The sequence below is a fragment of the Aethalodelphis obliquidens genome, unplaced genomic scaffold, assembly GCF_003676395.1.
Source record: "Aethalodelphis obliquidens isolate GAN/ISIS:26980383/991018 unplaced genomic scaffold, ASM367639v1 scaffold47, whole genome shotgun sequence".
NCBI lineage: Eukaryota > Metazoa > Chordata > Mammalia > Artiodactyla > Delphinidae > Aethalodelphis > Aethalodelphis obliquidens.
The window spans coordinates 3992683-4008504 of record NW_020837991.1 but is presented as its reverse complement, the minus strand read 5'-3'; the positions used below and the strand labels follow the sequence as shown (position 1 = coordinate 4008504).

Below are 15822 nucleotides of genomic sequence, written 5' to 3'. Positions count from 1 at the left end.
CAGAGGAGTGGGAGTCCAGAACACTTGGCAGGTTCATCCCCCAGGGATGGCAGGACTGGTGGGGGGCACCTATGGGACACATCCTGGTGTCTGGAGAGGGATTATGTCCATGGAGGTCAGTGCCATGGGTGAGGGGGTAAAGGGTGACAGAGCTAAAGAACGTGGGTGAGCCTCAGATTCCTACCTGGGGTGGAGAAGTGAGGGGACAGAGCCACAGTGGGGAGCGAGAGGCAGGCAACGCCCTCTGCGTCTTTCCCACCCACGACCTCATTGCAGTATGTGAGGCGCAGAGATGGACCAGCCTCCCCTTGAAAGAGCAGTAGCCTCAGACCCTTAAAAAGGAATCTCAATCTGATTACTACCGCCTTTTACATTGTAGGCACTCAACAAATGCTAGGAGGAGTAGATTGCCATAAACATATAAATGCTCACACACGAAAGAAAAATTGGAATAAGAAAATTCTTTGTCCAGCAGAACAGAGTGGCAAAGCTTCTCTGTCACATTCACCCACTACCTACACCTCCCAGCTTGGTCTGCTCAACCCAAATGTGCTGACCCCTCACATCCTTTGCACTTTTCCCTCTGCCTTTGCTAAAGTTGCAGCATCCCTAGAGAATCGCTCCCCCCTCCCTTTTATTTTGGTCTCGCGGCTTGCAAGATCTCAGTTCCCTGACCAGGGAGTGGACCCGGGCCACGACAGTGAAAGCCCTGAATCCTAAGCACTAGGCGACCAGGGAACTCCCGAGAAGGCCCCTCTTTCCTTCCACTGTGAATTCTTACAAATCTGGCAAAACCATTGTCAAAGGACATCCTCTCCAAGGGCTTCGTTCTCTGTTTCACTGAACAACTATTTCCTGGGTCCCTCCTTGGAGCAAGTCTGTGTTAGAAGCAGGTAGCATATGATGAACAAAAAAGCCAGTACCTGCCTCCCGCTGCTCAGTGGGGCAAGGCTGGGGATGGGTGGGGCTCCGCCTTGAGATCAGGGCCTCCGCCCTCCCCTCCCTCCCTCCCCTCCCTCCCCTCCCTCCGCCACCTGCTGGCAGCTACACAGGCCTGCCTGTGTGCTCCCAGGGCACCAGGGAGGCCGCCAGGTGCTGCGGACAGGTTTGAAAGGAGGCAGGTCCAGGTAGAATCCCCAGCTGTGCTACTGATCAACGGGTCACCTTTCCTTTGTTGAGTCCCATGAGTGAAATGGGGGATATCTGTGTTTTGGGGGTGTCCATGAGGTTTATTTATTTATTCTTGGCTGCGTTGGGTCTTTGTTGCTGTGCGCGGGCTTTCTCTAGCTGCGGCGAGCAGGAGCTACTCTTCGTTGCGGTGCGCGGCTTCTCATCGTGGTGGCTTCTCTTGTTGCGGAGCACGGGCTCTAGGTGCACGGGCTTCAGTAGCTGTGGCTCGAAGGCTCTAGAGTGCAGGCTTAGTAGTTGTGGTGCACGGGCTCAATTGCTCCGCGGCATGTGGGATCTTCCCGGACCAGGGCTCGAATCCGTGTCCCCTTCATTGACAGGTGGATTCTTAACCACTGCGCCACCGGGGAAGCCCCTGTCCGTGAGGTTTAGATCAAGTATGTTGTGTCTCTAGTTCTGCTGGCTGCTTCCCTCAGCACTCCGTGTGGTGTAGGGTGATGACTGGTATTCACGGATGTCTGACCAGACACAGCTTGAGCTTCTGGACGGCAGGGATGGTGTCCTAGGGATGTTCAGAACCACCGCACTCCCAGTTGAGCCCAGTGCCAAGTGCAAAATAGACGTTCAGTAAAGATGAGATAGAATGGATGAAGCTGAGGGCGTCTCCTCTCACACTTGCGGTGGGACCATGACTCATCCGTCCATTCATTGAAGAGTCATTTCTCGGCCCCATGCCAGGCGCTCAGAGCCACGCTGATGAACACACGTGGCTCCTGCCCTCCAGGGCTCCAACTCAGGGCCACAAGGACTGACATTCTGCTTTCTCTCTGCACACAGGTTGTCAGGAGTGGCCGCCTCAGGATGTCGGGCTTGAGACTGGTAAGAATGGCATCTCTTCCATCGAGGGGTTGTTCGTGGGAGTTGCCACAGGCTGAGTCAAATCACTCCCAAGGAAAGAAGAAGAGAGGCAATGAGACCCTATAAGGAGAATACCGGAGACAGGGAGTTTGGAGGAAAGAGACAGATTGTATTACCTAAAGAAAATGACCTTGGCCAACCTTTGGGCTTTGGCAGCGGGACCACACTTGCACAGTAATCCCTCACTTATATTCAGGGCTTAAAATGTCCTGACAAAACACACTACAATATATAAAATAGGTAACCAACAAGGACCTACTGTATAGCACAGGGAACTATACTCAGTGTCTTGTATACCTATAATGGAAGAGAATGTAAAAAAAGAATTTATATATATGTATAACTGAATCACTTTGCTATACACCTGAAACTAACACAACATTGTAAATCAACTATATTTCAATAAAAATTTAAAAAATAGAATAATATGAAAAATAAAAGAACAGAAAAAAAACGTCTTGACAGGGTATTTCTCATTGGTTGGATCCTTCATTTATCTAAGTGAAGGCAGCACAGAGGCATCTCTAGGCCCATCTTTTCTATGGGAAGAGAAGACATGGCAGGTGGGCACATGGGATCAGGGCACAGCGCCCATTTCAGCCAATGTCCAGAAGAGCCAGCCCACCTCAGAAGACTGAGGATCAGGTCTCCCGGAAGTGGATTCTTCATGGCCTTGGGTCTTTGAGTTTCCTTGTAGTAATTTCTGTCTCAGGCTGGGGAAGGAACTTTCTGCATCATGGGTAGCAGCCAGTTGTCAGGTATTTCTTATCACAAAGAACAAGGAAGGTCACGTAGATCTCTGCTTTCTGTAATTCATCCTCTGTTTCTTGAATCTCAACATAGACTTTTCTTTGCAGCTGATAGCGTCTGCTTTATCTCTTCTCACTCGTTCTTCTCCTGATTCAGCTGTTTCTGCACCGTCATCTTTTTCTTCCAATAGAGTTCATGAAGCAGCTCTATTTTCTGCGCTCGGCTTCTCATTTATTTCCTAGGAGAGCTTTGGCCAAATGGAGTGAACAAAAGTCATGTTCTAGCTCTTTTGTTTATCTTTCCAGCTCATGTTGGCCTGACACCTTATCATTAAGTGTGGACTGGAAATGGTCTTTCTCTTTTTCATCTCTGGTTAACATCAAGTTCACTGTGAGATACCCATCATCTGTCTTTTTATTTATTTATTTATGTATTCACTTATTTATTGGCTGCGTCGGGTCTTCGACGCATGCGGGATCTTCGTTGAGGCATGCGGGATCTTCCGCCGTGGCATGCAGCCTTCTCTCTAGTTGTGGCGTGCGGGTTTTCTCTTCTCTAGTTGTGGTACACAGGCTCCAGGGAACGTGGGCTCTGTAGTCTTCGGCACGTGGGCTCTCTAGTTGAGGTGCACAAGCTCAGTAGTTGTGGCACTTGGGCTTAGCTGCCCCGCGGCATGTGGGATCTTAGTTCCCTGACCAAGGATCAAACCTGTATCCCCAGCATTGGAAGGTGAATTCTTTACCACTGGACCACGAGGGAAGTTCCCATCATCTGTCTTTGACTGATAATCTTCTCTCTTTGGTAATCTGCCCGCTGTTTCAGCTGCATGCCGCAATTTTCACACTGGAATTTTATCCTTGTTGTAAGAAAGCTTTTCTAGGTCTCTGAGGTTCCTGATGTGATTCAATTAGTTCACTGAATCTAGTATGTTTCTCAGGCTGGTCTTCTGCATCCTGTGGCAGCTGTTCCTTACTGTTCTTTTTCATTTCGCTTTTAGTTTTATTAAGTTGTTTTGGGCACACAGTTTGAAGAATCAGTCCCCCACTTCCTCTTCCAGAGAGGTGACCACCTCGACCTTCTAGTCGATTCATTGATACTTCCCTCTGTGTCTCTAAAGGACATGTGTACAGGGCTGTTTGAGTTTTCAGTTCCAGGCAGCACCTATTACTGACTTCCCACTAGGTGAGAAGGGCCTTAGCTCCTTGTCCCTAACGCCCGCCCACAGCACTCATATTGTCTCTCCTTCCTCCCGAAATTGTTAAATCCTAGCTTTCATTAGATCTACATACAGAGTTTACCTGTTTTATCTAAGAAAATGTTCCTCTCAAACGAAATTACGGTTACCAGGGGGGAAGTGACAGGGGTGGGGAAGGATAGTTAGGGAGTTTGGGACTGACATGTACATACTGCTATATTTAAAACAGATAACCAACCAGGACCTACTGTAGAGCACAGGGAACTCTGCTCCATATTATATAACAACCTAAATGGGAAAAGAATTTGAAAAAGAAGAGATACATGTATATACATAACTGAATCACTTTGCTGTACACCTGAAACTAACACCACGTTATTTTTTTGTTGTTGTTTTTGTTTTTATTTTTGGCTGCGTCGGGTCTTAGTTGCGACACGCAGGGTCTTCGTTGAGGCACGCAGGATCTTTCTTTGTAGCACGTGGGCTCTTCGTTGTGGTGTGTGGGCTTCTCTCTAATTGTGGCCTGTGGGTTTTCTCTTCTCTAGTTGTGGTGCACAGGCTCCAGGGTGCGTGGGCTCTGTAGTTGTGGCTCATGGGTTCCAGGGCACATGGGCTCTGTAGTTTGTGGCATGTGCACTCTAGTTGAGGCACTAGAGCTCAGTAGTTATGGCATACGGGGTTAGTTGCCCCATGGCATGTGGGATCTTAGTTCCCTGACCAAGGATCGAACCCACGTCCCCTGCATTGGAAGGTGAATTCTTCACCACTGTACCACCAGGGAAGTCCCTAACACAACATTGTTAATCAGCTATACTCCAATATAAAATAAAAAGTTTAAAAAAAGAAAGAAAGAAAACGTTCCTCTCGACTGAGCCCTGCAATGTATTGTAAGTGCTGTGCTTCCCTTTGCTAGACTTTGTAATTGTCCTTCTGCCCTATCTGCTTTGTTTTCTCTGTACTTATGACGACATAACCTTCCCCTGGCCCCCGCCACCCAGCTTTCTCCCAGATATGTCAATGTCCTTTCAAAATGATTCATCTGGGAGTTCAATCAGTTTCATCCTCAGGAAGAAGTTTCTCCCAGCGTTGCTGAGGACATATCGAAACCGGCATCTTCTACTTCTGAGGCACACGTCTCAGAATTGTCCTGGGGTCTCCTTCACAACCACCCTGAAGATTTCCTTCACCTCTCCTTTGCACTGAATCCCTTTTCTTGGACCCAAGGTTCTTCTCTCTCTTGGTTTACTCCCTTGTTTTGATCAAGCACAACCTGTAACAGCTTCCTGAGAAGGGGTACATATGAAGTATTTTTAACAACTTGCATTCTGAAAATATGTTTATTCACATTTGAATGTCAGCTGGGCATAGGATTCCATACTAGATGTAATTTTCCCTGAGAACTGTGAAGACATGTACTCCTTCTGGTTTCCAGCCTTGCTATGGAGAAGGTGGACAACATTTTAATTCTTGAGCCTTTGTATAAAACTTATTTTTCTCTCTGAAAGCTTTTATGATGTTTTCTTTGTCGCAAGTATTTTGAAATTTCTTGATGTGTGTGTTGGTGTGGACCTATATTCATTCTTTGCACTGTTGACTGAAGTTTGTCCCCTAATCGTTTTTTTCCAAAAGGCTTACGGGAAAATATTGTATCTTCAATAATGTTTGTTATCTTTATACTGGAAAGACAATTTGGCTGGGTAAAAAAATTATTGGATTTTTTTTTCTGTTTTTTTTTATTGTGGTAAAAAATATAACATTCAATTTACCATCTTAACCATTTTTAAGTGTACATTTCAGTATTGTTACGTATATTCACGTTGTTGTGCAACAGAGAACATTTTCATCTTGCACACTTGAAACTCTATACTCATTAAACACTATTTTCCTTCCGTCCTCCTCCAGCCCCTGACAACCACCTTTCTACTTTCTGTTTCTATGATTTTGACTACTTTAGATACTTTCCATGAGTGGAATCATACAGCATGTGTCCTTCTGTGACTGGCTTCTCTTGCTCAGCATTAAGTCCTTGAGGTCCATCCACACTGTAGCACATGACAGGATTTCCTTCTTTTTTAAGGCTGCATAATATTCCATGGTGTGTAGTATTCATTGTGCTATATCATTTTATATAAGGCACTTGAGTATCCATGGATTTTGGTATCTGCAGGGGCTCCTGGAATCCATCCCCCAAGTACTTTTAGGGATGACTGCATATACTACATTTTTGTTTATTTTTTCATCTGCCAATGGACATTTGGGTTGCTTTTACTGCTTGGCTATTTTGAATAACACTGCAATGAACATGGGAATGCAAATATGTCTTTGATATCCTGCTTTGAATTTCTTTGGCTATTTACCCAGAAGTGGGATTGCTGGATCATATGGTAATTCTATTTTTAATTTACTGAGGAACCTTCATACTGTTTTCCCCAGTGGCTGCACCATTTTCCATTCCCACCAACAGTGTACAAGGGTTCCAATGTCTCTACATCCTCAATAACACTTGTTGTTTTCTGTACTTTTTTATAATGGCCATCCTAACAGCTGTATTGCTCTCTTCCTGAGATCTTTGTAGGAGATGTTCGGCCCTCGTATATGATTTGAATTTGTCCTGAATTATCTCCTTATAAGTGAACTTGTCTTTTTGTCTGCCTACCCCTCAAAAAATTATTTCTTAATTTTTTAGTCCAATACCTTTATGTCCTAGCGTTGATTTTTCTTTGTCATTATTTCAAAGAAATAATGGTGTGTCTTCAATCCATAGATTCAAGGCTTCATTAATTTCTTGAGAGTTGTCTTGAATTTTATATTTAAGTAATTTTTCTGGGTTTTCCCCCGATTTTCTTCTTTGTGCACTTCAATTATTAGTATTTTTGTCCGCCTTCCATATCTATCCTTTTTTTCCTAATCCTAACTTTGAAATTTTCTCTGTCATTTTGCTCACTTGTCTCCTCCTGTCTTCTATGATCTTTACTACGATTTTAGCAAGTGCTTATTCCCCTGTTGCTGCTTCCAGTTTTGCTTTCATCTCCGGCCCATGTTTACTTCTTTTCCTCCCTTTCTTTCTTGAGCTCTGCCAGTTCACGTCCCATCCTTTTCAGTTGTCTCGGCGTCTAATTTCTGAGCTCTCGTGCCTCAGCTCTACACCTCAATAAGTTTTTTGGAAATCATGGTAAGATACTTGGTCACAACTTTCCACTGCTCTGTAGCAGTTCGTTTCCCCCTGGTGAGTGTTATTCACCTGCTCATTTCCTCCTTTTGAATGTCAGTATATTTGCATGTGGGTCTCTGCTTGTTCCTTTGGGATTCCTCCTCTTTGAGCAGCGTGAACTTTCCTGGATTAGAAAGAGGTTCATGTGGGTCAATGCCATGCTGCAGGCCAGGCACAAACCTAGTGAGATTTTAGTCTTTGTCTTTCCCCAGCCAACGGGTTTGGGTGCTACAGGGCTATTCGCAGGGCAAAGACTCTCTTTTTGCACCTCACAGAGAGATACTTTCCTGCAAAAAGCTGGGCCAGGGAAGCTTCCCCTGCCACCTCCCATTAACTTCCTGGCAAGAGAGAGAAAGGGCTGGGAGCAGGGTAGGAGAGAGGGAAGAAGAAAAAGAAAAAGGAGGAGGAGGGGAAGGGGGAGAGAGCATGCCTCAGCCACCGTGGGATCTCTTGGTTGGAAGGGACACCCCCCGGGGGAGGTAAGTCTTGAGCAGGAAGGGGAAGGTGGATCAAGCGTCTGACCACCGACTCCTCTCTGCTCTCCAGGGTGACCACGTGTGGCTGAACTTCACCTCTGCTGACAAGACCAGCGTGCCCATCGGGGGCGTCATCAAAGAGACAAAGCCTGGCAAGATCTTGGTTGAAGATGATGACTACAAGGTCAGTATGGCCTCGCTCTCCTGAGGGGCTCAGCCTTCTCAGCCCCATCCCCCCACCCCTCCTGGGCCCCGAGCCCCCTCCCTTCTCTGGTGCTGCGCCCAGCACCAGGGATTCCAGAGCCCAAGTCAGGGACCCATGTGGCAGGACAGACTACAGGGAAGTCCCGTCGTGGTGAACATTGTGTGTCTGTCTTGGGAACTGCTCCTATAGTGAAGAAGCAGGGAGTGTGTTGGCAGATGGACAATTAGGGGACCAGGAAAGCGTGAAGTGGGAAACGGGCTGTGACAGAGAGAGGGGGAGGGCAGGAAGACTGTTTGCAAAGTAAAGGAAGCTGAGCAGGAAGGACAGGAGGAGGGAGAGAAAGGTGAGAAGGATGCCTGGAGGGGAGGCCCTGGAATGTGAGGAGATGGAGGAAGCCCAGCTCACGCTGAGCAAAACAGCCCAGAAGAGAGAGTAGGAAGCTCAGGGTGACCTGCTGGGAAGCGAGCTCCGTCCCCTGGGGGGCTGGGGAGCAGCAGGGGAGCGACAGTGGAGAAGGGCATGCAGAGTGAGGGGTCCAGCTGGTCATTTAAGTCCTCCTTGGGCAACCCTCTTTGCTGAGGCGCTTCAAATGAAGCATGTGGAGACTCGGCCTCCAAGGAGAAAATTCTAGACTGTGAGCTGTGAGCCCCACAGATTGGAAGCCAGTCAAATGTTAACAATAATACCTTCTATTTGCAAAATGACGTCATGCCATTTAAAGAACACTTTCACTTGCACTCTTTTATTCCAACCATCTGTGAGGCTCCCCAGCTGCAAACGGCCCCTGATCCCAATCACTGACCCTCAGTGCACACTGACCCTCGGCCCTAGACGTGTGCTGACTCCAGCCTCGGATTGAGCCGATCCCTTGACCTTCACCACAGACCAAAGCCGGCCAGGTGCCGGCCACTAGATCGTCTGATCCATGGAGGACGTGGGGGACAGGTTGGCCCAGGACAACCCCCGCTCAGGAAAGCCTGTGCCCTTTGTTCCAGGAACACTGGATCCGAGCAGAGGACCTTGGCACTCTCAGCCCCATGCACCCCAACTCTGCTCAGGGCGTGGATGACATGATCCTCCTGGGGGATCTGAACGAGGCGGGCATGGTGCACAACCTCCTGATCCGCTACCGGCAGCACAAGATCTACGTGAGTCCCTCCTGGCCACATGGGACCCCCTGGTGTGCTGGGGCCACACGTGCTGACTCGGCTGGGGAAGCAAACTATGCCCCGGGCACACCTGGCTCAGTCCCTACTCCCCACGCCCTCATAGCATGAGGATGCTCAACGATCTCTGCTCCCCAGTCTGAAAGAAGCAGGGGGGTAAAGCCTTCGAGCGTACAGAAAGCTGACATGCAGCATGCCAGCTCAGTACCTGGCACATAGGAGGCACTCAGTTACTGCTGCCTCTTCGCTCCTCTGTGGCTGAGCAGAAGGCCTGCTCTGATGGCCGAGTGGACCGAAGGCCATGGGACGTAGTCTTCTGCCTGGTTCCTTCCTAGGTACGTGGCAGAGACAGGGTCACCAGGCAGAAGACCTCTGCCCTCCTATGAAGTAAGTTGCGTGATGACCAGGAGGGCCGCGTAGGTAAATGCGGGTCCTTCTCCCAAAGCCTAGCGGTGGATGGGAGGGTCTCATCCCTGTTCTAATGCAGACCTCCCAGGGGAGGTGGTATTCCAACACTGACACCAGCCCTGCCGTGAGTGGGTGTGACCCGGGGAAGTCACCACCTGCCTGGGCTTCTCAGAGGGAGGTGGCTCATCGACCTCTGACCAGCCCTGATGCTGGGATGCTCAGAGGAGTGGAAGAGTGAGCAGGGGCCCCCGAATAGAGGGCTGGGCTGGGAGAGGAGAAGGAGGAGACCCTCGGGAAGGAGATGGGGATGGGGCACTCTGAGTCCACTTTGGATGAGTGAACCTCAGCTGCTGGGACCAAAACCAGCGATTATCCAAGTTGAACTGCAGCTTAACTTTTCCAAAGAGCTTATGCTTGCATTCTTTTATCTGGTGGTTGTCATAGTCCTGAGCCAGAGAGATTATCCTCTCCCTTCCTAAAATGAAAACGAAGACACGACTTCATGACAAGTCATGAAAACATGACTGTTGAGGTGGCCGTCCCCGTCCCAACCCAGAGGGGCAGGCAGGCCCAGTGGAGGCTCCAGATGAGTGGGAGGGTCCAGGAGGGGTCCAGGAGGGCTACTGTGGTGGCCCAGCCTCACGGAGGCCCCTGTGAAAGGCAGGTGAAGACTTGCTTCATACAATCACTCCATTTTTTTTTTTTTTTGGCTGCGCTGGGTCTTCGTTGCTGCATGTGGGCTTTCTCTACCTGCAGCGAGCCAGGGCTACTCTTCATTGCGGTGCGCAGGCTTCTCATTGCGGTGGCTTCTCTTGTTGCAGAGCACGGGCTCTAGGCGCACGGGCTTCAGGAGTTGCAGTACGCTGGGCTCAGTATTTGTGGTACACAGGCTTACTTGCTCCGTGGCATGTGGGATCTTCCCAGACCAGGGATCGAACCCGTGTCCCCTGCATTGGCAGGCAGATTCTTAACCACTGCTTTTTTTTTGCGGTACGCAGGCCTCTCACTGTTGTGGCCTCTCCCGTCCGGAGCACAGGCTCCGGACGCGCAGGCTCAGCGGCCATGGTTCACGGGTGCAGCCGCTCCGCGGCATGTGGGATCTTCCTGGACCGGGGCACGAACCGTGTCCCCTGCATCGGCAGGCGGACTCTCAACCACTGTGCCACCAGAGAAGCCCCATTCAGTCCATTTTTATCAAGCCTCTTCTGAATACCAGACACAGCGCCAAACATTAAGCACGACCCCCTCATTTAACGCCCCTGTGAATGCACCCCTGCCTGGGAGCTCTCTTTCCTGGTGAAGGATCTGAGCTGCTGAGGGTCTCGTCTCTCGGTCCAGAATCAGACCCCGCCTCCCCGCCACAGTCAGCCAGCCCTGGTGGCCCTCGGGGGGTGGCATCCAAGGCCAAGATCAGGGCCAGGCAGCGCTGATCCTCAGAGTAGGGGTTACTAACCACCTTCTCCCTTCCCCAGACGTACACAGGCTCCATCCTTGTGGCCGTGAACCCGTACCAGGCGCTGCCCCTCTACACCGTGGAGCAGGTGCAGCTGTACTACAAGCGCCACGTGGGCGAGCTGCCACCGCACATCTTTGCCATCGCAAACAACTGCTACTTCAACATGAAGCAGCACAAGATGGACCAGTGCTGCATTATCAGGTGAGGTCCTGGGCGGGCAGGTGGGCCAGACACTGCCTCCGAGCATCTCATAAAGGAGGGCGCATCTCCTCTCCCAAAACCTCTCCCAAGTAGTGTGTGACTTAGGGCCTCCCGTTCAACTGCAAACACCCCCCTTCACGGCCACAAAGTCCTTCTGAGGCTGCCTTCCGTCAGAACCTGCTCTTCCACTGTATCATCAGGGCCTGGACCGCCCCAGCCTTCTGTGAATATTTCCTGAGACAAGGAAGGAAGGGTGGGGATGGGTTGGTTTACAAATGGGACCCAAGATAGGCACTTGGGGTGCAAGGATCCAACAGGTGAGGCCCCTCAAAAACAACCTCAGGGAGACTTCCCTGGCAGTCCAGTGGTTAGGACTTCGCCTTCCAATGCAGGGGACATGGGTTCGATCCCTGGTTTGGAAGCTAAGATCCCACATGCCTCAGGGCCAAAAAAACAAAACATTACACAGAAGCAATATTGTAGAAAGTTCAAGAAGGACTTTAAAAATGGTTCACATCAAAAAATCTTAAAAAAAAAAAAACCCTCAGGGCAAGTCTCAGGGAGGACAGATCTCAGGTACTTGGGCCCAGAAGGGATGTGTCCCTCTCCAGTCCAGGTGATGCTGCTGCTTCAGAGACTCGGGCCTGGCCTGGCTTCTCTGCCTTCTGCCCTCCTGGTACCCATGGAAGGGAGGCAGAGCGGGAAAGAAAGCGGGGAGAGGGAATTTGGCTCCAGGACACCTTGCTTAGTTCTCTAGTAGAGTCATCCATTCACTCAGTCACTCATGCATTTGTTCATTCATCCACTCATCCATCCATTCACCCATTCATTCACTCATTCATTCATTCATTCGAGGTTCTTTTGTGCTCCAATTCTGTCTCCTATCCTGTCCTAACATGAGGAGACAGCAGCAAAGGAAAGGGACTAAAATCTCTGCCTTGTGGACCTTACATTCTAGAAGAGGAGACAGGCAATAAGCAAGCTAATTGTTTCAGCAGGTAATAAGAACTTTGAAGGAAAACACTGCAGGGAAAGAGGAGAAAGAGTGATGGGGCCGCTGCTTTAGGTAAAAGGGCAGATCGGGCTGGCCTCTCTGAGGAGGGGACCTTGGAACAGAGACTGGAACGAAGTCCTACAGCTTAGGTTATCATGTTTCACGCTGTCAGCAACTCTCTGTAGTAGATACTCCTATTCCTGTTTTACTGCTGGGGAAACCTCCCACCGGTTGACATTCTTTTCTAGAGACGCACAGCTGTTAAACAGGGAATTTAAACCCAGGGCTCTGGGAAAAGAAGACAGAGCGATGTCTTGCCAGGAAGCCTCACCGCCAGGACAGCAGCGCCTGTAGAAAAGCACAGAGCACCCGGGTGGCTGTTTGCATGAGTATCTCTTGAGTCCAACTGCCTCCCCGGGGCGCGAGAGAGGCACCTGAGCCCTCTTCCTTCGGAGTCATCTCTACATGCAGGGGTGTTCTCCTGACTGGCTCCCCTGGCATAGTGATCGGGGACATTTGGATCAAAACTTTTTTTAAAAATTAATATTTTCAGAGTAAACCGTATTTGTCTGAGGTTTGCTTCAAAACAGTACAGGAAGGGAAACAAAACTGGTCAGGAGTTGCATTTCATATCCGTGACTCATTTATTTTGTGACTGGAAGTCTGTACCTCTTAATCTCTCTCACCTATGTCTTTCCTCCCCCCACCCCTGACCCTCAGGCAACCACCTGCTTGTCCTCTGTATCTATAACTTTGTTGATGTTTTGTTCTGTTTGTTCATTTGTTGTGTTTTTTAGATTCCACCGGAAATCATACAGTATTTGTCTTTCTCTGACTTATTTCACTTAGCATAATACCCTCTAGGTCCATTCATGTTGTAGCAAATGGCAAGATTTCATTCTTTTTTATGGCTGAGTAATATTCCATCGTATATATATCATTTAGTCCCTTTACATTTAAAGTAATTGTTAATAGGTATGTCCTTATTGTCATTTTGCTAATCGTCTTCGGGTTGTTTTGTAGTTCTTTCTGTTCCTTTCTTCTTCTTTTGTTCTCTTCCCTTGTGATTGGAGGACTACCTTTAGCGTTATGTTTGGATTCCTTTATCTTTCTCTGTGTGTCTCTATTATAGATTTTTGGTTTGTGGTTTCTGTGAGGTTTATATATTGCTATGTAGATATGTATGTCATATATCATACCTATAATCATGTATATAATCATACGTATACATGATATATCATACATAATCATACATATATACATGATTATTTTAAGTTGCTGATCTCATAAGCTAAAACATATTTTAATAACACTGCATTTTTACTACCCCCGCCCATTTACTATTTTCCACATCATATTTTATATCCTTTTGTTTTGTGTATCCCTTGACTGCTTATTGTGGATTTAACTCCTCTTGTCTTTTAACCCTCCTACTAGCTTTGTATGTGGTTGACTTACTACCTTTACTCTATATTTACCTCTAACCATGAGCTTTCTTCCTGTCATAATTTTCATGTGTCTAGTAGTGGCCTTTTCTTTTTTGCTTAGAGAACTCCCTTTAACGTTTTTTGTAAAGCTGGTTTGGTGGTGCAGAATTCCTTCAGCTTTTGCTTGTCTGTAAAGCTTTTGATCTCTCCGTCAGATCTGAATGAGAGCCTTGCTGGGTAGAGCATTCTTGGTTGTATGTCTTCCCTTTCCTCACTTCAAATATACTGTGCCACCCCCTCTGGCCTGCAGAGTTTCTGCTGGAAAGTCAGCTGACAGCCGTATGGGAGTTCCCTTGTATGTTACTTGTTGCTTTTCCCTTGCTGCTTTTAATATCTTCTCATCCCATTATCATTTTAATGACAATGTGTCTTGGTGTGGCCCTCACTGGTTGATCCTGCTTGGGTCTCTCAGTGCTTCTTGGACCTGGATGTGTGTTTCCTTTCCCAGATGAGGGAAATTTTCAGCTATCATGCCTTCAAATATGTTTTCTGCCCCTTTCTCTCTTCCCCTTCTGGGACCCTTGTAATGTGAACGTTAATATGCTTGATGTGGTCCCAGATTAAACTGCCCTCATTTCTTTTCATTCTTTTTCCTGTTGAGCATCAGTGATTTCCACTACTCTGTCTTCCAGCTTCCTGATCCATGTCTCTGTATCATCTGATCTACTGCTGTTCCTTCTAGTGTATCTAGCTGATGGGTGGGGCCAGTTCCCGCCATGGCTAGCTGCAGGGTCTGGGGTGTCCCAAACCTGGCTTCTGCCTGTTGGTGAGGGGGGCTGGATCTCAGGGTGTCCTGGGGCTACTGCTGGCTCACTGTGGACAGAACTGGGTTCCCAAGGTGTCTCAGAGTTGGTGTCAACCTGCTGGTAGGCAGGGCCCGGGGATTTCCAAGGTTGGTGTTGGCCTGTTGGTGGGTGTGGGCTGGTCCCAGGGGTCCTGAGGTTAGTGCCGGCTCACTGGTGGGTGAGGCTGGGTTCCAGGTCCTCTGGTGGACAGAGCCAGGTCCTAGGGCAGCTGTCTGGGGGGTCTTAAGGCAGCCTCCTGCTGGTGGGTGGGGCTGTGTCCCCACCTAGCAGTTGCTTGGCCTGAGATGTCCCAGCACTGGCAGCAACAGGCTGTTGACGTCTTGGCACTAAAGAGCTCGAGGGAGGATTCCACAATGGCACCCCCCAGCCCCAGTGTCCACTTGCTCAACAAGCTCCCCAAACGGCTGCCACCAGTGTCCGTGTCCCCAGGGGGAGCTGCAGTTACCCCTTGCCTTCAGGAGACTCTCCGAGATCAGCAGGTCTGACCCAGGCTCCTTTCAAATCACTGCTTCTGCCCCAGGCAAGCAGTGTGAGGTTTTGTGTGTGCCCTTCAGGAGTGGAGTCTCTATCCCCCACAGCTCTCTGGCTCTTCTTAAAGTAGGTCCCATGGGCCTTCAAAGGCAAACATCGTGAGGGTTTGTCTTCCTGGTTCAGGAGCCCAGTGCGGGGCTCAGACCCCTCTCTCCTTGGGGAGAACCTCTATAATTGTAATTATTCTTCCACTCGTGGGTCACCTACCCGGGGGTATGGGTCTTGACTGTACTGCATCTCTGCCCCTCCTACCATCTCATTGCGGTTCCTTCTTTGTTGTTGTTGGTTTAGTTGTTTTTTTGTTTTTGAGTTGATATAATTTAACTGTGAACTAAATGTATTTTATTCTTTAAACATAATGCCATTTAACATTTAGTCCCAAGACAATTAAGCAAATATTTTTGTTTGTTTTGTTTTGTTGTTGTTGTTGTTTTGGGGTTTTTGTCTTTTTAATTTTATTAGAGTTGATTTACAATGTTGTGTTAGTTTCAGGTGTACAGCAAAGTGATTTAGTTATACATACACATATATACATTCTTTTTCAGATTCTTTTCTCATGTAGGTTATCACAGAATATTGAGTCCAGTTCCCTGTGCTGTGATTCCTTCTTTATGTATTTAGTTAAAGAATTTCTTTTCCTCTAGTCGTCCAGTTTTTATCATCAATAATTTCTCTGTAAATAGTTGTAATTTGGGGGGACTTCCCTGGTGGTCCAGTGGTAAAGAATCCACCTTACAATGCAGGGGACGTGGGTTCGATCCCTGGTCAGGGAACTAAGATCCCACATGCCGCGGAGCAACTAAGCCCGCGCGCCACAACTACTGAGTTCACGCGCCTCCACTAGAGAGGCTGTGTGCCACACACTACAGAGCCCACGCGCCCTGGAGCTC

General features: G+C 48.5%; 1 protein-coding gene across 1 annotated transcript in view; it reads left to right on the top strand.

The window, feature by feature from the left end:
- Window positions 1-1989: 1989 nt before the first annotated feature.
- Window positions 1990-15822, top strand: part of MYO7B (myosin VIIB) — a 71734-nt gene continuing 57901 nt past the window's right edge. The window contains exons 1-4 of the mRNA XM_027082536.1: window positions 1990-2007; window positions 7749-7862; window positions 8879-9031; window positions 10930-11114. Of these exons, the coding sequence (XP_026938337.1) occupies window positions 1990-2007; window positions 7749-7862; window positions 8879-9031; window positions 10930-11114 (470 nt within the window). The remainder of the gene's footprint in view (window positions 2008-7748; window positions 7863-8878; window positions 9032-10929; window positions 11115-15822) is intronic.